Source organism: Myiozetetes cayanensis, unplaced genomic scaffold, assembly GCF_022539395.1.
Source record: "Myiozetetes cayanensis isolate MyiCay16 unplaced genomic scaffold, myiCay2020 scf3, whole genome shotgun sequence".
NCBI lineage: Eukaryota > Metazoa > Chordata > Aves > Passeriformes > Tyrannidae > Myiozetetes > Myiozetetes cayanensis.
The window spans coordinates 63,393,409-63,417,473 of record NW_026087521.1 but is presented as its reverse complement, the minus strand read 5'-3'; the positions used below and the strand labels follow the sequence as shown (position 1 = coordinate 63,417,473).

The 24,065-nt window shown below is 39.7% G+C and overlaps 1 protein-coding gene across 19 annotated transcripts in view; it reads left to right on the top strand.

The window, feature by feature from the left end:
• Positions 1-24,065, top strand: part of SOX5 (SRY-box transcription factor 5) — a 638,539-nt gene that overhangs the window by 560,491 nt on the left and 53,983 nt on the right. For 12 of the 19 annotated variants that reach the window (XM_050323666.1, XM_050323662.1, XM_050323669.1 and 9 more), the window contains 2 exons: positions 6,448-6,528; positions 15,457-15,603. In XM_050323666.1, the coding sequence (XP_050179623.1) occupies positions 6,448-6,528; positions 15,457-15,603 (228 nt within the window). The remainder of the gene's footprint in view (positions 1-6,447; positions 6,529-15,456; positions 15,604-24,065) is intronic. The other 7 variants (XM_050323679.1, XM_050323678.1, XM_050323677.1 and 4 more) reach the window with 1 other exon arrangement.

Genomic DNA, 24,065 nt, shown 5'->3' with positions numbered 1-24,065 from the left:
GTGCTGCCCCAAAACCAGTGTTAAGTACCCTGATTTTTATCCTACTCTGTGACCATGGGAAGATGGACCCGTATACATGACCTGAGCTCAGACAGAAGAAGGTAGAGGAGAAGAGATTCTGAAAGGAACTATGGCCTACTCAGTTAAAACTCAAAGTATTATGCTTAGATTGAAGCATTTTCTCAAGTCTGATTGATTTTTTTTTTTTTTTGCATCAGTTCATTCAGATTACTTCATTTCACTTCACATTAACTGCTGCTCTGAAGTAGGTCCTTAAGGGATCTAAGATAGGTAGGTGCTTGCACAGCAAAAGTTTCCTATCACACTGGGTGGCATTACAGGTTTGATTTCACTAAAAGATATTGTTCCCCTCAAGTGTAGAGAGAAATTACTACTAAAAACCGAGGAAATGTTAGATTTTTAAAAAAAACGCTGATTTGTCACTTTGCTCATTGACTATGAACTGAATAGACTTCTAACCCTTAAAATACTTTCTCCCCCCTTTTCCTTTTTATTGCCTGGAATCTTAAGAGCTTTATCATTTGCAGTCATAAAATGAAAATATACACCAAACCCTCAAAGGGCAAGTATGAAATTAAATTATATTTGGGCAGCTGTAACCTTTTAAAACGATCAGATTCCAGTTAATGTATTTCTTCCTGTTCCGAGTGCTGCCATGGTGTTTGATGGTGGGAAGCAGTCCAAAGGGCATTGGGAGATAATAAATTCACTGGAAATTTCACCCTGAGGCGAGCCTCGATACACCAAGGCTTCCATTTAGCAGGACTGACCTAAAAATCTTGTCACATCCAAAGGTCACTTAGGTTGGGGTTGGTGTGTCCCATCTATCTTTCCCTGGTGCAAAGAGTGACAGCTGAGCTCATAAACAGCCATCGGAATATGGAAGACAAGCAGGGGGGAGAGGGAGGAAGGATAATACCACTGACAACTACTTAGATTTCCTCTAGGCCAATGAGAACAGATACTGCCTTTGGGGTTGCTTGGTTCAGCTACTGCAGAAATGGCAGTTCAAGTCAAAGAGGTTACAGTTAACTGTGGTGGTGTAAAGCAAGGGATTCCCCACATATCTGCAAATGCCAAGTAATCCTGCACATTTTACTGTCCCTGAACATATCCTACTGGCTACCAGTCTTGTTAGTCAAAGCAGTTTACAGTTCTTACAATGCCTTAATTTCAAGGAGGGTCAGAAGTCTAAAAGGCTGTCAGTGATGACACTGGTAGGTATCATCTGTAAGAACAGTGGTTCTAAAGGAAACAGTTTGGCACTAATTATAAACAATAATGGAAGGTAAGATATTTTCAATCTCATGAGAAAATCTGTGATGTACATCCTCTATGATGTTGCTTATCCTAAGCTTATTAAAATCAGTATAATCCTTCCCACACAGCAAATTGAAGCACAAGGCCTTTCAGGATGACTGTTGTCTACCAGTCAAAGTTCTTTCTTCTGCAATGGGAAGCTCTAGTGGATCCTTCCTGTGCTTGCAGTATATTAAATACTGGGGACAGGGCTTAGAGTTGCATAATAGAAGTGTATTTGAAGGGCGAAGATCTAACTTGCCATAATTGATCTTACTTAATTGGGGATGAGCCCTGCAGCATATGTCCGTTGTATCCTAACAGTGTGAATCTCCTTCTCAAAATTCCGTAGGAGGAGGATGAGAAAGGCTGGCTGCCAGTCACTGCTGGGATGCAGGCAACAAAGATTCCTTCTTCTGCATCCTGCCTTGGTTGGAAAAAGAAACTGTAGTTGGTGTTCAGTGTCCGTCTGAAATGTGGTAACACCCCACTTTTGGAAGAAAGATAGCTTGTATGGTGTGAGCGTTGGTCTGATTCTTTTTGAAACATTAAATTGAAGATAAAAATTAAACCTAAATAATTTATAAAATCAGTATAACCTTGGACGTGTGAGAAAAAAATCCGAATGAAACACACATGTTCCATAATTCGCAAGATATCGAATAAGTGAAGTTTCTAACTCCTTCTGGGAATTTGCTGATGTCTCTCCATGAATTTGACTAAATCAGATCCTTCTGAGGAGGATTGTAAATTGTATGTTCCTTTGCTTGTTAAAACTAAATGGAGTATAACTGTTATTTTCAGAAGTATTTCACACATTCTTACAAACATACTATATTTGAGGCAAACACAGTAAAGAAGGGCAAGATTGGCCAGCTGTCAGTGTTTGTCTTCATTTTCCTTGGGTTCACACTCTACTTTATGTTAACATATATGTTCTCTACACAAATCCAAAGTAATTTGCAGGCAACTTTGGGGGAGTTATATGCCCTTTCCCACATGTTCTGTGCTGAAAATGTAGCTGTGTGCCTCACCAGTTGTACGGCTTTGAGGAAGACAAAGTCGCTTTCCATGTGACTTGTGTAACAAGAAAAAAAGGAAATGTGTGTTTTCCATGAGTTTCAGAGAGGACAGATATATTTCTCTTAAAAAAATTCAGCTGCTGACATGAAATTTAAAAAATGACACAGACATGCTGAGCACAGACTAGCTAGTTTTATCCTCGTTTGTACTCAGGATGGTGGGATAAGAATCATCTTTAGCCATGGATGTCTACCATGTATAACTTATGTGGCATAAAGTTTCAGTTTCCATTTTAGTTTTTACAGAGGGAGATGAGTGTGATTATCTCAAGACTGGTCAGGTGGATTCCCCACTTATTCCCAGTTTGTGTCACTTTTCTACTGTGGTTCAGTTTTTGTTTTCATTTGCCCAGGCAATTCCCATTAGTAAAGAAGTAGTGCTGGACCATAAAGTCAGAATATTTCTGTGATTGCTGTTGGGACATGGAACCTCAAAACCAACTGACTTTGTATATCTGTAGTGGTTGGAATTTGGGAAATTCACTGAGTTGGAGTCAGTGCAGATGACTTTTTAAGTGCCAAGTATGTGTAGCTTCCCTATGTCAGTTGAGTTTTCTGTCTTTGGGAAGAGGAGATATCCCATTGTGCTGGTCTCAGTACATTGCTTCCCTACATTTTCATAGCCATGTTCATCCCATTTCGTGCCAGATGACTTTGGAAAATTGTCAGAGGTCCTGAAATACGTTAATCTTGTTAAAATACATGATGGAAATATAGATGGTGAGAATAAGAATTGCATTTAATGCCTGCGATGTTGGCAAGTGTTTTTATGTTACTTTAGATGCTGCTTTTATTGTAGGGATCACTTTGACCAAAGGCCTGCATTATGCCATGGTGTTAACTGGAGAAGTTGAGAAGAGATATTTTACAGTTGCTGACTTTGGCAAAAACAAGAAGTATCCCAGCATAATGGAGGACTTTACTGTTTCTTGCATTATTCATGCTTCCCACGCTGGAGTCACAAACACTGGGTAGTGTTAATATTTGTCACGGAAAAATTTAATTGGCAGAAATGTTTCATATATTAGCGATTAGATGGGAGGACCCACTAGAGACCTTCCCTGTTCTGGACTGTTATGGATTCCTTTAGCGCCATCCCTGATAGCAATACAGGAAGGGACTGTATGGAGTTGCTATATGGAGGGGAGTGAGGAGGATCCCTGCTTGACATTCCCAGTCTTTCCTGAAACGGAGATACATTTACCAGTTGCTAACTGAAGAAGCAATGAGTACTGTTCACCCTCCCACTGCAATGAACAGCCAGTCTTGGAGCAGCATAAGAAGGGTCAATCAAATAGGTCGTACATCATATGAGGAGGCAGATGTTAGAACATATTGTAATGGATTGCTGTGCGGTATGTGAGGATGGCTTGTGGAGCACAGGGATGGGGGGAGAGGAGCTATCAGCAATGTTTGCTGTCGTGGTCGCTGAAAATATCCAAATTTTGGAGGAAAACTTCTGAAGGCAGGAAATTAAAGCATTAGCATTCCTGCTATATTAGACTTGTGGGTAGAATGACGGAGGTAGAAAAGGAATAAGAAGCATGAGTTCCTCTGTAATACTCCGTGTAATATGAATAAGTCTAGGTATTATCTGTGCTTTGCCAAAGCCAGTGTTAGCCTTGGAACGTGTGAGTATTTTACCTGAAAAAAAAATTACTGAGCTTCAGACTATATTAAACATAGAACTGCTAAAATAGCTTCTATTTTAGCAGCGCCCCTAATTCACACCCACTCAAACACCTCCTCGCTCGTTAACCCCATCATCAGACCCAAGTAACTCAAGTGAAATGAGATGGTCATTAGGAATGAGGTAATGAACAAAGATTTCTGGATAATGTTATTACTTCATGATAGCAGCTCTTGTTAGTGTGACTACAGTAAAAGCTTCTCGGTATTTCCATTGAAAACTCTTTGGTACTCCCACCCCTTCTGCTTTGCAGACGACTACTCAGCCAGAAGCAATTTAAAATTTGCTTTTACATCGATTTTGGCTCTTGTTTTGAATTGAAAAGAGTTTAGTGTTTTGGTACTGCTTTCTAAAACATAAAAACTGGTAGGGTTTTTCCTCTTAATCCAAATTTCCAGATGAACAATTTAAAACACGGATTAGCTCTTTTTATAACCCAGCCACATTATTAACAATTGAAATATGTCTCCTAAGTATGCATAGATTTCATGGTTTTGGACAAGCAGATCCACCTTTATGTTACAAAAAATTCCATAATTCCATACTAAAAATTGGTGTGAAGTGGACAATTTTTGAAAAACACTGTTTTCACTCAGAAGTTTTATGTCTTCTTTTTTTTTTTTCCTTAATTTACTCAGTACCTCAAAAGAAAGTTATGAAAATCAACTTTAATGTTGTCAGGGATGGATCAGATGTAACCGATGGATTATAGAGCTTGCTACTGTTTAACTAGCGTTAATACAATGCACATCACTGGCTGTAGAATGTGTGGCTATGTGGAATTCATTAAGAGATGAGTTAGAGTTTGCAACCCTGTTGCCAACGAAGGGCATCCTTTTTGCCTCAATAACAGTAATTTGGAGGGATGTATTTCTTCATTCACCCTGTCTAGTCTTAAGAGCAAAATGGTGAGGAGTTAAAGTAGAGAGGGGACATTTCCATAGGGTAACCCCAGGTAAGCTGGAAGAGTCTGGGACTTAACAGCTTGCCTCAGGATGGAAGTGGAGAAATGTGGAGAAGGGTGCATGTCCCTTGGTCAGATTGACACTAAGAAGCAGAAACCTCACACTTGGTGTGGGAACATGAGGCTCCAGCAGCTCTTCATTACCCACATGGATTGGTAACACTAGAAGCACCCACTGTATTCCTCTTGCTGAATATGAAGTTCCAAAGTTCATCATTTAACCTGTGCTTGGGTAATGTACAGCATGTGAGGGACATGAAAGTTAAAGATGTAATTCCCTTTGACCATCAGTCATGTTGTTGTGCCCACAGCTTCTTAAACCTCGAGTACTGCATGTGCCAAAAGGGGAATGTTGGCATGAGTTTCAGGTCAGATTTAAGGCTTTTCGTGGTGTCTGACCGTGCAGTGTCACTGGACTTCAGTGCTGGAGGTTTCATTGTAGTGAGAGTCAGAGACTGAGAGATTTCAGATGTTTTCAGAGACCACTTTTGGGGGAACAAAGCTTCTAAGAATTAAGAACTAAACTTCTGTACGTGTCCTAATGAAATATGCAAAGTGTCACTCTTCCCATTACATCAGTGTAAGCATGGAAATAGTGAGATGAACCAGAAAACAGCTTCTTATGTTATTTCCTGAGAAGTTTGCCAAAGCTTCACAGAGGTTTCAGGCTCTCTGGAGTTTTATGGGCTCCATTGGAGGGGGAGTTTTACTGACCACACCCATTTTTATCGTAAAATCAACGAATAAAAAGATTGAACAGCTATTGAATTGTTTCTGCTACTTCATTTTGTTGAAAGAGGGCTTTTCTGTAGTTATACTCCAAAATAATGGAATTAATTGAGTGCTTTTCTACTCTCTCAGCTCTTCTCAGCAATTTTGTTACTAAATAATGGCATTCCCCTCCATATGCTCTAACATCTCCTCTTTGTAGGCTATCATCTCCTAACCTTAAGCATCTCAGTTTTAACAAACTTGCATTTGTGTTTTTAAGTGTCTAAGTTATCCAGTTTGTACAATGGGGCTAGTTTGAAGTTAGGCACTCTGATGAGTTTTAAGTGGGTAAGACTCACTGTTGATAGCATTAGGAGGAGTCTGACCAGAGTGAAACTCAGCTGATTTCTGCTTTGGAACACAGATTTACTCTTACTCAGTGAGGCTCAAAATATTTTAGTTCAAAGTTGGGGCAGTTTCTATGTCTGTGGTTGGAATTACAGTTTCCTACAGGTCTAGAAGGTTTGAGTGACCTTCTGCAAGCTTTGTCTTTAATAATAACTAGAAAACTAAGCACTGTTTTAGAAGAGGGGATTCCACGTGGGTGAATGATGAAGGAAAGGTACATGGAAGCTGGAGCTTTCTACAGTTCTTGTCATGTATTCTGCTTTTATGGAAAGGGATCACAGTGTGCTGCTGGGAAGGACAACTGGTGCCCTGTACTGATACCACGACTTCACAACAGGATGTCAAAGAATGAGGTAGGACTTGATAGCTTTCTGGAGGACTTTGGGAATGAACATGTAAGGCAATGAAGATGAAAAATTATATGAGAGGTGGATGTCATTGAACTTACTTGAAAACTTGCACTGCAGGACTGACATTGTCCCCCAAATTAATAACCTTGCTCTGCTTTCTCCACCCCCAGAAAGACTACAAAGACTAGAAAGAATATGTTTCTCACTTCAGTGTTTGATATCACAGTTAACAAAGGAAGATATAACTATGGGGGAGCTTTAGAATATATACAGCAAAAAATATCCGAGTGTAAATTTTTACATTTATTTCTGGTCCCCTTGTACAAACAAATTTGTCAACATTGCACTGTGGCTTCTGGTAGGTGATTATCATGTTTTTACTACCTTTAGGGAGAGACATCAGTATTTTAGGACTCTCTTCCTATCAGAACTTTTCACAAAAGAGTTTCTAGAGCAGGCTGAGTGCTGTGGTCCACACGTACTGCAAAATGCCTATTTCACTACTTTATTCCTGAAGAAGAGGAGGGACAAGTCACTGAGGAATCTTAGGATCATCAAGATATAAGAACCTGATGCCATATCAGCATTCAAGTCAGCAAATCCATGTTCTTAAAATAAGAAATGCAGTTGACCTTAATGTTTCTACTATGAGCTCTGCACGTAACTTCAGGAGAAATAGAGTATTCAGATTTGAAGTAATTAATTCAGTATCAGTCCTAAAGCAGGCACAGAGTTTTCCTGACTTAATTCCCCGTTGAATACAACAACTTAAAATGCAAACAGCAAATCTATAAATAAAAACTGGAGAAAGAGTTGCTTAAGGAAATGTGTATAAAATAGTGAAATGCCTTAATTATAGCCCAGCAATCTGAAATATATAGAACCTTATTTACAGTAATTCTACTGGCAGTGTTTGCTTGTTAACTACTCTAGTCACTTAATGGATAACAATGAATGATTATATCCAGTACCAGTCAAGTAAAGCAATGCAGTATGAAATAAGTATTTTGTCAAATGGCCACTCATAGAATTTTGGTCTCTCAAATGAGAAATTATACTTATTGAAGTCAGGTGCTCTGAGCTAGTTGCCAAAAATCTGGATATATATATTAAAAAAAGAAAAAGCTCTTGGGAAACATACTTGTGGTAAACAAATAGGCAGTAGTGAGTTTTTTCCTGCAAGAGTATAATGTCTGGGCCACTTTACTGACTTCAGGCTTCTAATTTGCAAAAGCTGTACTGGAACAGCAGTCTCCATGTGGAACCTTCACACAAACACTTCATCTTCATTACAGAATAGTCAGCTCTGTTCTGCATTACAGAATAGTCAGTGATAAAGGGAATGCAGTTTACAAAACAAATGCCCCTTCTTAAGTTACACATCACTGTTGTTTGTTGGTCTTCTCCATTACCACTGCCCATCTTCCTGTATAATCCTTAAAGGAGTGTGCTGTCAAAAGTATGTCCTTAAAGAAATCCTTTCACCTTTTTTTCTAGCAGAAGAAGTTCCATTGGCATAAAAATAATTAATAGTAATGGTAACAAGAATACATTATATTCTGGTGCTGCACAGCAAACTATAGGAATAAATTGTTGCCAGCTTTTTTTTTTTTTTTAATATTTTAAAATATGTACAGTATTAATTACTTTCCTTGAAGGGGACACTGTTCATCTGCAACATTTCATGCAACAAGCTTTTTCCAGAAGACATTATCAAATTTCCTCTCCAATATGCATTCCATATAGTCACTCTATTTCAATTACTGTCTTATGGTGTGAACATGGTATGTATGAATATGTAGGCCACTTGGGCAGTTTTCCAGTTAAAATCTCTTCATTTGTAAAGAGCAGGCAATCTTAAACATACAGTTTGCAATGATATTTTATCACAGAAACTAACAGATCTTATTAACTCGTGATAGGAAGTGTCTATTGATAAGTTCCTACAGTTACATCCTGTAGAAGGATTGTCTTCTTGTTAAGGCATGAGACAAAGGAGCCATGAGGTCTAGGCTCTAATCAGGAGTTTCCTACAGTCTTCCTGTGTCACCAGGAGCAGTCAGTTGATGTCATGGGTGCTGGTTCTCACCTTGCTAATATTTGAATCGCATTTATTCACTGGCAAAATTAAGGGCTGCTTTTCAAGGAAAACTGAGTTGCTCAGCATTTGAGAATGTTGGGGTTAGTGTCTTTTCCATGGCAGCTACTATAAATACAAATGTAGTTGTGCTTTAGCTAAAATGTTTGTCCTATCCATCAAAATTACATCAGTTTCCAAGAAAACTCAGAGAGCTACCATAAATTGTACCTGCATGTTTTACTGTATCCACTGTTACTATTCTACAAGCAAAGCAGGCATTGTTTTTAGTGTACTGCAGTAGAAGTCGTTCTTACTTCAGATGCAAACTTAAAGCTCATTCAGGTTTTGGGTGACCTGGACTCCAGCCTTGTTTCTGGATGCCAGGGATCCCCAGTTGGTCATGCCATGAAAGTTCCAAATAAGAAAAGAACTAGTGCATTCATCCTGGCACGGGCAAAGCGGTCCCATTGACGACAGTGAAATTATTCTCAGGAATAAGGGCTGCAGGCCTGGAACCCTAGAGATCAGCTACCAGAGTCGTATTTTATGGAGACTTGTGGTTACTGATTCTAAAAGTGATGTTTTTCTAATACGAGAGAGATGGTGGTTACAAGGCTGTACTTGTAACTGGCTTGCAAGAAGCGTATAAATGAAGCCTTGTTCGGTTTGTGAATGCTTCACAGTTTTTCTAATGAGAACTTGTTTTTCTACATGTTTCCTTGGAAGTCTCAGGTTTTTTAAGGCTAGAGGGACTATTAGATTGTCTAGTCTGACAAAATAAGATGTAAAATATTATTTGGCATAATAAACTCCTTGTTTAAAGTTCATCTTCCTAAAACACGTCTGATCTCGACTGAAACATCAAGTCAAAATTTCTCTAGGCAGTTCCTCCAAGTGTTACCAATGCTCTCTGAATAAAAGCAGTATATTACTTACCTATTAACTTCCCAAGTCTTAACTTTCAAATATTTATTACTGTTCCTTGATACATGATTTAGTTACCTGCCTTCCTCCCTTAGGCTAAATACAGATCACAGCGAGGATGGGAGTTTTCAAAGGAACTTAGCTGGTTTCTGTGGCCATGGGAAAGAACAGTGTAGCTTTTCAACATTTAGTGTATCTTCTTTAGTTTCTGCGTAGTCCACAATTTTGGGACTAATTCATCCAACTTGCTATTTTTTGCTTGGTGAATAAAGGAAACACTAGTTCAGGCAAGGTCCTCTGCCAGAGAGTCTCTCTGCACCTTGGCACTGGGAGCCAGGGCAATTTCTAGTAGGAAATGGGTGTGATAAATGCAAATGGTAGGTAGAACAGTAATAATGCTCCAACTCTGTTAAGAATTGTAAAGGACAAAACAAAATAAAATAAACCCAAAAATAAACCAAAATAATGTCAGTACATCTCAGAATCTTGACCTCTATTGTTATTATCTGAAAGCAATTTCACCTTGCAGTGAGTTTTTTGCGCAAGGTTTTAAAGGAGCTTATTGACTTTGTGTTCAAATATTATCTTTTTTTCCCTGAAAATCTCCCAGTTGATGCAAACAAATGGCACCTTAAAGCCTTTGCTGAAGTTTAAATGTACAAATTAGCATGTCCCTTTGAAATGTTTGACTAACAATCTTTGAAGGAAACTCAAACAAAGAAAAGATGAAAATCTGGTATTTGTTCCTTTCAAGTATGTAATGAGAAGCTAAATGAAGAACTTTTTTCACAGAATATCTAGAAGGCATTGCTACCAATCACTAATGAGTGCAGCTTTAATTCTAATTTCTGTAGTTAAGTTTTTATCTATGTTGCCAGTATCATTTAAAAATTATCTTACAGTGTGATATATGTCAAATGTTTGTTTAAAGTGAATTCCTTTTTCTTCCGAATTCCTCATGTCCTTTTTTTTTTTTCCAATAAAAAAACACCTGAACAGATCCAAAATTAATTCTTTCTGCTGCAATCAAACACTTCTCATGCCTTACATAAGCATAAATTTTAAGGTAAAGAAAATTAAATTCATGTATTCCAAGTGAGAGAATCTCATTTTATACCATTTTTCCCTCCAGATTATGCAAAAAACAAAGAACAGGGCCATTCATGTGTATATTTTTAATGATGGGTCTCAGAATGACAAAGAAATTGAAGTGTTGGATCAGTCAACAGTTCAGACACTCAGGCACAGTGGTTTGTAAATTCATCGCTGTGGTATCTTCCCTGAAAAGCTAGTTTATATCAGAAACAAATTTATTGCAGTAACTGAATCAGTTTCCAGAGCCACCTGTCTCTATCTCTCTGTGGTTTTTTTAATAACAGCTCTTAATCTCTACTGTTCACTAATAAAAATATTTTAATAAGAGATAATACTGTAATCCAAATGCCTATAGGTGCTTGAATCAACTATCTCTGCCTATGTAATTGCTAGCACTTTGTTCAACCCTTTTTAAAATTGCTATTAAATCTCATTCTCATTTTCTGTATTAATAGAACAAGAATTCATTTTTAGTGTACCCTCCAAGCAGTAATGAGCATTGTTAACATGTAACAACAATGCCCAAGGGGGAAGTTTTCAAAGCTGGCCTAACCTTAAGGCTTTGCTATTGATGTACTACAGAGTCATCAAGCCAAGAGCTCTTAGAGCTAGTCCATTTGGAGAGTTCAGCTGAATATTTCTGTTTAATATATTGGAAGAATTATAAATGGTTTAGGTGGTGACCTAGGGAGAAGGGGGATTTTTTGTTAAATAGCTTAAGAACAGAGGGGCAACATTAAAAAATTAATGATACCTCCTGCTCATTTTAAAGTGTATCACATTGTGCTTTTGTTCTGATGATTTTGCTTCCATACAGATTTTTTCATAAGAGGTTAATGAGAAAACATTAACAAGGCATGCAATATTGCACATGGGCAGGGGAGCTGAAACATAGTCATTTAGTTATAAACAAACAATAGATGTTACTTTTTAATTGCTTTTTCAGAAGCCCAATTCTGCCTTCCTGAAGAAGTATTATCTATCTTATTAAATTCAGAATATTATCCTTATTTATTATGTATAGCAAAAATGAACCTGCCTAAAGCAGTAGTGCTTCACTGATTCCAACTGAATGCCTTGGCCACAATAAACCCAATAGATTAAAAGTGCTGTATGAGTTGTAGTACAGCAAAATGACCTCCTGGAATGCTGGAATTTGACATTCAGTCTTTAGGTTAGCTAAAGGTAGCAGTATTGGCTTCCAGGGTCCATGGGGTAAAAGTAGAGGCTCAAGAACAGGGTATTACAGTAGTGATACAGAATAACATCATTTTCATTGCACTTTTTGAGTTTGAGTCTTGGTTTCATTACTGAGAAGGGGATAGAAGTACGTTTTAGATGATGGTTGAATGTTTCAACAGAGATCTATTCATATGCAGTTCCAAAATCTGAAACCTTAGTGGAGAAGCAGGGGTAGGAATGTTCTTTTGCTGGAATTCAATTTGTCTATGAAGTGAATGTATAAATTGTTGTCATTTAGCTGTCTTGGTTCGCAGCACTTGGTCACACCATTGCCCTTTCCTTGGATATAAGCTAAAGGTCATCATGTCCTAAAACAACTAAATATGAACAGACAAGTTCAATAATGTGTTAGCTCAAAATTATTGACAGTCCAAGAAATGTGCTGCATGCTGTATGTTTCTCTCCAGTTTTTAAATTCAGGGGATATAAGAGCAAACTTACTGGTTAAATAGGAATCAGACCCTTGGAATTTCATAACCTCATGTTTTTCAGTTTAAAGCCAGGCCTGATAACTGCGTTTTCTGTGGAATTACTGGTTTCTGTTGCAGGAAGGGACTTTCAAGAGAGTACTCTAACAAGGGACCTCTTATAAAATTCTATTTAATGTTTGTTTTTAATTCTCAAAATAGATTAAATAGAGTTGTGATGTTGAATCTGATAACAGGAGGATAGAAGTTTTTACAAAGCATGAATGAAGGCTTTATATATTTTTTTCCACCCCTTCTTCCAGGTTAATCCACACTGTACTGTGTGTTTCATTCTCTTCAGGTATATCTCTCCGTGAACTGAGAAAATGGCATGCATTTGACATTCCGTATATTCCGTTTATCACCTGAAAATGTGGCTTTCTCCTGGGCTGTTGCATAGGGAAATTCATCCCCAACGCTTCTTTAGTCATTGTCTGCTTTCTGTGCATTGTCAGAAAGATGGTTGATGACAGCACTGTAAGGAGGAACCACGACTCCAGCACATTTCTCAGGGAGCACTAAGATTTAAGATGTGCAGATTCTTGGACACCGTGTTGCGCGTGTATTTCATATAGTTTAGTTCTTGTGATTCTGGCTTTGGATCTCTGCAGAAGGTTGAGAGTTATGTTTGAAGTAGAGGTTTCCCTCGCTTTTCAAGGTATAGGTTCAGTTTGAAGAGTCTTCCCCAAAATTTCTCACAGAAATTTCTAGAAAGCTCAGTCCTCAGCATGCCAGACTCTGTATGGCCTGTCAGTGATCTCCAGTTGGTTCAGGACTGCTGAGCATCCAAACTATGTTATTTTTACCCTTACATGTGGACTAGACATACTGTCTGATATCAAATCTATAGATTACCAGCAAACTTTCCTTTCTGATGGCTGTTTGACTTTCTTTTTTCTTTTTCCCACAGTTACCTCAATTTGTTTTGTCATTTTTTTCAATAGGGAGCAAAAGAAAAGGCAAAGCTTTCCCTAAACCTGCTCTGTCACCTCCAGAGTCCACTTATGTTTGAGTTGTTCCTGAGTCATGCATCCTATTTCTTAAACAACCATTGCTCTTCTGATGTATTAATTCATACATAATGCTGGCTTGGTTTTCCTTGAACTCCCTGCTGCAGTTCTTCTCTGGTTCACACAGACACTTGTTCCATTCTCCCTGCTGGATTTAGTCTTCTTTAGAAAGAATGAATGGATATGAGCTTCAACTGATAAATACATGCATTTGAATCTGCGACTGATTTGTGGCTGGATTGTTTTTGATGGCTTTTATCTGTAGCTGATTTGCATCTATTTGGCTCAGACTCGCTGGGAGTAACACATAGAATAAATTAATAAATAAATTTGAAGAAAAGGAAAGGACAAAACGGATGAATGAATGGATGATAAGGAAAGAGAGGAAGACTAAATAGAATGGGATAGATAAATGGTGATTAAGAAGTACAGAAAAATAAGGAACAAGTAGTGATCAAAGTAGGGAAAAGAAATAAAAAATATTCAAGACTGAAAAGAATAGAAAGTCTGAAAATTATAGGAAGCGTGAAAAAGAAATAAGTAAGAACTTCATGTCTGATTACACAAAAGTAGCAATGGGCTGCTTTTAATTATGTGAATTATGTGCACCAGCAAAGGGAAGAGTTTGTATGGGGAACCACAAAACGATGTCCAGGGTCATCCAAGATTCGCAGCACTGTCTTGCCCATTTGATCAAGTTAAGTGTTTGCTACGGGGCTTATATATACTGAACTCACTGTAGCAATGTCTCTGCATCTTTTGCATGGTTCCGTGTGGATTTCTCCTGTAATGAATCCTCATTTTCCTCTTTCAGACTTGCTGTTTTGGGTTAGCGTTTCTTTGTGCCCTCTGTTCTTTTATCAGCATGTAAAATTAACTGAGAAACAACAACAAAACAACTAAGCACTACTAACAAGACTTCTTTGACTTAATCACAATGAAGCCCCCTTGTCTTTTCCATCCATTTCAATATTCCTGAGTGTTGTCCCTTGTCACTGTCATCTCAGAAGCTCTCTTAGCACCTGCAGGGAGAGAGTACCTTCATTCAGCCTTACACATCACACGTGCACTGCACAGCACTAACCATACATAACGTGAGTCTTTGAAACTGATACTGTGACTGAGGAGGGAAAGCCTTTGTTGCTGCACTGCCTGCTCTCTCAGGCACCTGACTTCAGAATTCCTCACTGTTCACAAAGCAGCAACAATTGCTGCTTCTCCTGCCCCCATGTTTATTTTTTCCATGTTTTATTTGGAGGTTGGGGGAGCTTTCAGGCACTGCCAGTTTGCCTGCTTTCTCACTGCTTTTGACCTCTGTTCAATAAACTCTTACTGTAGTGCTAAACTTTAAACAGCTGACTGTGATTATAGGTATTCACATGTTAATAATGAAATATGTGTTTAAAGTGCTTTACTGTTTTAGTTTTGAAGATAAAAACATTTCCATGGTGTGCCTGCTTTGCATCTATCACAGAAAGGGTTCTTAGGCTTAGAGTTTCTAATAGCTAATGGGCAGTACTTCACCACTGGTATGTGTATATTTACACTGACTCTAGTGGTTCCCCAGAACCCAACTGAGAGTGGACTCTCACAGTAAGTACTAAACATTGTGATATACCCTGTTCCAAACACCTTACAGGCTGTGCAAAGAGGGCAAATGCAGCAAGTAGAATAAAGAAACATAAAATGGTAGCACAGAGACCATCATATCAAACATCATGTGAGTTTCACAGGGGTTGATGCATAGTATTGGCGGAAATGATTTTATACCTAAGTCATCTCAGGAGAGGAAAGATTGCCCAGTAGCTCAGGCAAACCATGAAGATTAGCTTTTGTTCCTTGTTTTGAATCCCTGGACACACAGGGATGCTGGGACATTTCTCATGGTGACGTCTCTCATTCATCCCCTGAGGAATGAGTCACAGAAGTTGAGATGACAATTCTTGTCTTGAAATATACATGTGTTAAATAAAAAATACCCATCAGAAGGAAAGTATATCCTCTGCAGTAGGAGAAGTTTTGGGAAGATGATTTATTTATTGATGTCTCTCCTCTCTTCCCCTCTCACCCCGATTTTGTTTTTCTTTTTTTTGGTTTGGTTTTGTTTTTACAGCAGTTGTATGCTGCCCAACTTGCTGCGATGCAAGTGTCTCCGGGAGGCAAGATACCTGGCATACCCCAGGGTAACCTTGGTGCTGCTGTATCCCCTACCAGCATCCACACAGACAAGAGCACAAACAGCCCTCCACCCAAAAGCAAGGTACTGTACCAGGCCTGGCAGCACTGCCTTTCTGACAATGTGGGGACTTGCATGTGTTTTTTTCTGAAGGGTGTCTGTGTGCCTCTCAGTTGCAGCAGCTTTGTTCTCAGGATGGCTCCCTGAACTGGGAGCATATTCATAGTGCCATTTTTCCAGTGGGAAGACCCCAGTGCAGTAATACCAAACAACCATTCGTACACAGTGTTGGTAGTGGACCACCTCAGCTGAGATCCTGTGGGTTCCCTTGCCGTGGCCTGGCTCTCACAGTGCTGTTCCTTCATTCTTCAGTAACAGGTGGCTGGCCAAGGTGACCAGTCTCCTATTCCAGCACACAACTGTTGTTTCCTTTCAGTGTGGGGTCCAGTTAGCAGTGTCCAGCAAGAGATGAAAAGTGTTGGGACATTTCATCTGTGGCTGTATTCTGTCCTGGAGTAGAGCTGGAGTTTGTGGAGGAACAAGTACAGACTGGGGAATGAGATGCTGGAAATCAGTGCCACAGAAAGGGACCTGAGGGTCCTGGTTGATGGCAAGTCGAATATGAGCAGTGCCCTGGCAGCCAGAAGGGCCAACCCTGTCGTGGGGGCATCAGGCAGAGCATCACCAGCCGGTCGAGGGGAATATTGTCCCACTCTGCTCTGCCCTGAGGCGACCTCACCTTGAATATTGTGTGCAGTTTTGGGAGCCACAATATAAGAAAGACATTAAGCCATTAGAGGGTGTCCAAAGGAGGGCAGCGAAGATGGTGAAGGGCCTTGAGTGGAAGTGTATGAGGAGGGACTGAGGTTGGTTGGTCTGTTCAGCCGGGAGGAGACTGAGGGGAGACCTCATTGCAGTTACAAGTTCCTCATGAGAGGAAGAGGAGGTGCAGGCACTGATCTCTGTGTGGTGACCATGTGGCAGGACCTGAGGGAGTGGCCTGAAGTTATGTCAGGGGAGGTTTAGGTTGGATATTAGAAGAAGGGTCTTCACCCAGAGGGTGGTTGGGCACTGAACAGGCTCCCCAGGGAAGTGGTCACAGCACCAAGGCTGACAGAGCTCAAGAAGTGTTTCAATGATACTGTCGAGCACATGGTGTCACTCTTGGGGATGGTCCTGTGCAGGGCTAAGAGTTGGACTTGATGATCCTTGTGGGTCCCTTCCAACTCAGCATATTCTGTGATTCTGTGAAGTCTCCAAAGCAGTGTCTGTTGCGTCACAGACCAGAGCTGAAATCTGTCCACTGAGCCATGGGCTCTGATGAGTAATCTTGGACATAGCTGGGCAGTTCAGTCTATACTCATTTAAGAGGTCAGGCTCACAGCTGGGAGTCACACCTGTGTAATGCCCTCAGTGTGTGACTAGCTGTACCTAGGGAAAAGGTGCAGAATATGCGCAGTTGAAGAAGGTGAGCTCAGCGTGTGCCACAGCTGACCAAAATTAACAGGTCAACGTTCAATGGCACATCTTAGATGTTGCAAAACAACTAGGAAGATTTTAGCTGAAGAATGCAGGGAGAAAACAGTCCTATTTAGGTGACAGCAAGAGCTTCATAAAAATGTGTCCTTTCTTTTTGTTAGTGTCCTCTAGCATGCTGTCCATGTCCTTTATCACATTAGGAAAGATGCCTTGAACTGACAGTAGTGTCTTGTTTTTACCCTAACAGTAAAACAGCACAGATTAAAAATAACCAGACAAATAAATAATACCATTGTCAGCTCAGTGAGATACATGTTCAGGGAATAAAAGACATGACTTGAAATCAGTAGCTGTTGTGGTAATGAGTCAAGCTCATCTATGCTGTCTTTATTCTCTCCTTAGTAGACTTTCTGACTTCCTGAAGTTTTTCACTGGCTTGATCCCTTCTCTTAGAGTAAGGAATCACAAAGCTGTGCACTGCTTGATAGTAGACTTTTTGGGGATTTAAAAAAAAAAAAAAAAAAGTTATGTCTATGGTTAACAAGAGATTTTTGTGCATTTTACAAGCGAGGTTTATGTGTGGCTAGTGGCTTGTGAGATCTCCCACACTTAAAATCCCAGTGTTGTTTTTGGTTCTCTTGTGCATAAGCAGAATGTCTGATGAGATCTAAGGGACACAGTATGTATTTTGTGGCAATTGCAGGATTAGAAGGCCTGCTATATCTACTGGTAACATTGAGCATAACCATCCTAACTGGCAGCTGTCAAGATCAGCTCTATTCTCCCTTGTGTTTTATTACTTTTTCATATTTGTAGGTGTTGCAGTGCCTTTGGCTTGCAGGTCTGTCGGAGGCAAACAAAACTTACTTGCAAATTGGGAAAAAAAAAAAATAAAAAAGTGGGCCAAAAGGAAAGGAAGGGGGCTCCAAAAGGCTGTAAAATTGTGCAGCGTAAGCCCTGTGATGCATGCTGTTTTCAATCTGCTGTGTGCCAGTTGGAGGCTCAGAGAGAGCGCGAGAGAAAGAGAAGGGATAATGCTGAGAAATGATAGAGTGGCTGTGACCTCCAAGCTCAGCCTGGAAATCCAAGACATTGATTTCACTTAGCATTCCTGCTGAGAAATCCGGCGGAGTTCAGTTGTAATAAAAGAACAAGATTCTGTTCTAATGGTAATGGCGTATGACAGACATATCACTTTGTCTGTCCTCAGCACCAGGGAGAGGAGAATTGGAGAAAGGTCACCTGACCTGCCTGTGCTGTTGTGCGAGTGCTGTTCTGAGCTTTGAACCCCAGCCTGGAAGCACAATTATTTATAATACTAAACGATAAAGAAACCTTTATGGAGCCTACAGTAATTAGAATAAAGCTTATACAATAGTGCAGTGGCCTGGCTCCGAAAACATGCTGGCAAATCTGTCACAACGGCAGAAACTGAAGCTTATGTGTTGAAACTAAACACCTTCGTTTGTGTCTGTGTGGACCCTCTTTTGCTTTTTCAGAGACTGTTTGTGTTTAACATCCCCAGAAGTTTATTGTGTTTTCTGATTTTTTTTTTTAAATTTAATTTTTCTAGCTGTTGTCTGGGAGTACCTGTCTGAGTTTTCCAGCCATTTTTTAGTTTATTTTTTTTTCTTAATCCCCAGCAGCAATTTGGTTCTTGGAGCTAGTTTGTGGTGGTCTTTCTCGCTGTTACTGTACATCAGACTCCACGGATGAACAGTTAATGCCTTAGACAAGCTTTCAATAAATGCTGTTTACTGAATCTCTATTTTCAGCCCACAGTTTACACTGGCGCAGCTTTGGTTATACGCTCAAGTGTTTGGAGACAAGGAGACAGCCTTACCTGAGAGTGTGTCAAGCTACTGGCAAACATCTAGGTCACTTCTGAAAAGCTGTATTTTTTTTCCTCTCTTGTGTAGTGTTAAAGTTAGTGTGCTGCTCTTTGCAAGGATTCTTCAAAGTCGGCCTCAGCGGCAGATGGAACAACTGTTGGCTCTAGAAGTGCTGAGAAGCATCAGGGGGAGTTTGCCAAGGATCATCCTTTAAATCTAGCAAGACTTGAAAACATCCCTGAAACTCCTCTAAGACCTTGGCAACTCCCGTTTTGGCAAACCTTTTATCAGTGGCCCTCACCAGTGTTTGAACACTCTGCTGGACAGGCTACCCCGGCATCTTCTGTTGTCTCGCTCGCCTGTCAGCAGATGTGACCTGGAATAGTCAAATTCACTTCCGAGGTTTCTGTACTGTAACTTTTAGGGAGCCATGAAGCAGAGCTGCCATTATGCTGTGCTGCACACATTCTGTCAAGTTTTGGTTAGGAAACTGAGCTGGTGTCGTACATTCTTCCAAGAAGAAATCCGTGCCAGAAAAATTGATTTAAGAAACAGAGCTAGTGGAGCCTGTCCAAAAGAAAATGCGTGTGTCTTGCGGAAATGGATTTTAACACAGCTTCTTCTTGAGCAGTTTTAAAAACAGCCGGTATGCTAATCATACCATTCAAATTTACCAAGGCCTCCTCCACAACCCGTTTGAAAGGCAACTATCTTTGAAGTTTGCCAAATTGTGCTGGATTTCCAAAGTCTGTCTTAAGCACATTTTGCCTTTGATCGTGTAAATGCTTGCATGCTGCTCTGTTGGGTGTTCAAGGTGCTTACAGGCTCCAAAGTAAGTCAGAGAGAACAGGCATAGGTGCAGATAAGGACTAGGCAGAATAACCTCCTGGTCCATCTCGTGATTAACTTCAAGCCTCTTGCTTGTACAGGGCCACACACAAGATTTAAAAAACCACAATGCTGTAGGGAGTATGTTTATCTGATTTATGACCTTTACCATGCTACCAGGATTCTCACCTGATAGCTACAGTCTTCACTGGCTTCCCATGAGGTGCATTATACTCTTGAATAAGGAGAGCAACATCACCCTTACTTGTAAACCGCCAGGGCCCTGTTCATTCCTGCTTTTGTTCCTTTGTTTTTTATGTGGCTTGTGTAAATATAGCATCTAGTGCTTGCCTGATGCGATATTCTAGCCCTTTCCATGTAACCTTTCAAGTACAGTAATTCTGGAGTGAATTTTCAGCGTAGCTTGTAAATGTAGCTAAATGATTCCCTGCATTTAGTGGAGCACAGTGCATTGTCTGTAGCATCTGCTGTGAAACAGGAACAATTCAGTGTGAAATGTGACAGGAGAGAATTCCTGGGCTCTTTTCTTTTAACCTTGTTGTGACCTCAGCCCCAACCCTACTCACAGTAGTGTCTCCATCAATGACAAGAGCACACAGATTGTCCAAATCAATTTTTTTTTTGTTCTTTTCAAATACTTCTGGCAGTGATGTTACTATTTGCTCAGCAGTAGCACCTGGGAGTTGTGACAAGGAAAGGAAATGTGTTTCAGACAAGCCAGGAACAGCACTAAGCAGTTGGATATACACAATCACATTCTCCCCAACTGCAATATTCAGACAAATACCAGTGTGAATCCTTAACTGAAGATGGCACTTTGTTTTCACATTATCTGATCACCAAAGTAAACAGTGTATCACCAAAGTAAACAGAATTTTTTTCATGTCACCTCTGGACAGCAATTGAATCGCCTTTGGAAGGTTTAGAGTTTACCTCTCTACCACAGCACAGACTGACCTTAAGATGGCCAAGACTCTCCAGAAAAACTCCTTCCATTTTTCTGGAGTATCTGCTAATGATGCTACAGCTTGTGCCATGTGCACCAGCTGTGTCTTGCATCCTGTTCATAGTATACAAAGGATAGAAAGGGAACAATGTTGTGCTTTCTCCATTCTCATCCAGGCAAGTTAAGCCTGCTAAGGGAACTACAACTGTTGACTTTTTTACCAAGTACGTGTGATACCAGGGACAAAATTGAGAAGAAGAGGCTTTGGAAATGGACATTTTAATTCAGACACACGAAAAATGTGTAAAATTTTATTGGGAAAAATAAGTAAACTATTTACTAGAGGTAGCTGGTTGTGGATCTTCTGTCCCAGTGAAAACTGATGATGGGACTATACTTCCCTGACTATACTTCCCTGTTTTGGTAAGAAAATTTTCTTGATTCAGGATAAAAATATAGTGGGGGAAAAAAAAAAAAGAAACGTATCTGAAGGGAAGGAGAAAGAAAAAGGCCTGCCCCCCCCCCCAAAAAAAAAAAAAAAAAAACCAAAAACAAACAGAAGAACACTCATCTATATGATATTTATGATTCTGCTTCAGACAAATTGCTGGCTTGAACGCCATTTTAGATGAGTACCTTAAGCAGCCCTGTTAAGTTGGGTATATTTGTCTCCCTTTCCCTTGCTTCTCTCTTTTGTATGATAGTGCAGAATGTGAAATTTTATTCTGAGGAGATCTTGGGAAAGACATTAAGCTCCATTATGTACAGAGATGCATCAGCTTACTTGCCACATCATGCTACGACTATGGCAGAAGCCCCTGTGATAAATAGACATACAAATTCCTCATGCACTCAGAGCTGCCATTTTTGAACATATTTAAAGGAAAATATTTCAACTCTATTGATGATCCTTGTATTGCTATTCAGATGCAGAAGGATACTGTTGTTTCCTCCTCATAGCACTTCTTTTTCTTCAGCATTAGCAAATACTTTTGTAAACATGAGCCAGTTGTTCTGCACAGCACAGTAAAGTACTTCAGCTTCAGATGTGTGATAAAGAATCAGAACGTGGCTGTGCACAGGTGATAAAAGGGTGTGATTGTGCTAGATAGGGCCAAATCCTTTTTCGTGAAGAGTAGAGGAAAGAAACCTGACACTAACCCATTGTTAGGTGTCATATTCTAATGGCAGTTACTGTCCTCTTTATTGGCTGAAGAGCTCAGCAGGTGCTGAATGCCTATCCAAGTAACAGGAAGTTAAGACATCCCTCTTTTCATTGAAGGAAGTACTGAGGTATTTTAGAGTGAAGAACAAGAGTTCTCCTAAAGTGGTGTAAGCCACAGTGTCCCGGATAGAGCATTGAACCTATTTTTACAGAAGTTTTATCTGTAAGATCTGCAGGCTCTTCTATTTTTGAGAGTTTCCAGTCTAGACACAGTTCTTTATATACCACTGATTAAAAAAAAAAATCCTTGTTAAATTAATCTAATAAGGTTTTCAGCGCTGGAATAACAGCACTAGAATATTATAAATCATAACATTCAAAACATTTTTTTCAGTGATTGCATTTTCCAATTCCCTTGTCAGTGCATTAAACAGGTCAGAAATAGCTGTAAGATAATTAAGGAAAAGTTTATAGTATGGATGCAGTGATGTATCAGCTGTAAACTGAGACCTTGTCGGCCTTATCTGTGCTGTTCTACTTGGCACTGTGCTCTTTCTTCAGTACCCCTGTCCATTCTCAATAGAGATCTTGCAGCTAATAATCTCTTTACCTGGAAGCCTTTCTCATTTACTGCCTGTCCTTTTGATCCCAAATAGTAAAATGTAGAATTTGTGACTGAAACTGTTTTCTTCTTCCTTGTTCTTCTTCCTATATGTTACATCCATGAATATAAACAATGACTTTTTAAACCATTTGCTGGAGCACAGTGAAGTGATGGGTATTAGTGCAGCTTCTTATGCTGCTTTTTTAAAACAGAGAATGTGTCCCAAGCAATAAAAGTGATGTTAATGGCAGTATCTTAATAGCAGCAGCAGTAGGGACTTGCACAGCATTCTGACTGCCTCCCATCCCTCCCTACTTTCCTAAAAATAAATTAGATACGTGGAGGGGCTCCTAGGATGCTTTTTCAGATTAACTGTCCACAGCTCTTGTTTCCTGATACCATGTCTCTGGTAGGAGCCTGTCTCTCAAGCAGAGTTGTCAGGTTCAGTTGCCACTTTTTTGTAATGAAAACTCAAAAATAAACATAACAAAATGAAAAAGGGGGAAAGAAAACCCTCCAAAAGTCTCTAATCACAAAACAAAAGCAAGATACACAAATGAAGCAAGCATGCTGCATTTCTGAAAGAGAGGTCTTCAAACAAGCACTGTGTCCTTACTAGTTCACTGCTGCTCTTTGCTGCTAATGCCTTCTACAACAGGTATGAATAAACAGAATATCCCTTTTTTCCCTACGTGGAAAAATTGGTGGGAGGGGCAGCAAGTAGCAATTTTCATTACTTTTGGTTAAGATGATCTGCATCATTGGCTTCATCCTGAACACCAAGCTTTTACACCAGGCAGTGTTACTTTCAGGAGGGCGCTACTAAAGCCAGGTTTAGTTACAGAATCCCTCAGTTTATGACTCCTAAACTCCTCAGTTTAGAAATGCTGGGACCTGACTTTTTTTTTTTTTTGCTTTACATCTTACCCTGTTACTTAGAAATACATGAGCATCAAGTTTTCAGGTGCTGTTTGAGAGAACTGCCCATATAATGTCAGTTGTAACAAAGAACGTGAATGAGAACGAGCAACATTTTGCAAAAAGAGATTGGAATAGTCCCAAACAAGAAAACAGTGTCACAAAGTCAGGATTTTTTTAATGCCACTAAGATAGCTGTTGAGCTGATGTTGCCAGTTGGCCACAAAGTCCTGAAAATAGCAGTAAAAGGGCTTTAGGAGAGCGTGCAATCTGGAGCTGCATAAAGAAACGGAGAAAAATTCAATTTTTCTGGTCACAGTGGTTTTTGCTGATCCTCCTTATGTTTGGGTGGGTTTGTTGTGTGGGGAGGGTTGAACAATTTTTAGAAGATAGTCTATATGCTGAGAAAAGGGGACCAAGTATGGGAGAAATATGCAAAGTTCAGCTTGGGACATACCTTTCCTCACAGGGGGCTGCTGAGTATGGCAACACTGACAAAAAGAAGGACCAATATTAGCACTTAAGTTACATCTAGATAAAAACCAGCCAGGTATGCCAATATCAGATTAATTTCTACTTTCCTTCAGAATATAAAATTTCTACAAAGTAATGGTCATCATTTATTCCAGAGATTTATTTTTTAGGCTTTGAGATGTTAAGAGTCTCTGAAACAAGGGATGTGATCATTGCAGGAGTACAGGCTTGTGGAAGTAATAGAATTGTAGCAATGTCTATTCCATGGATGCTTGAAAC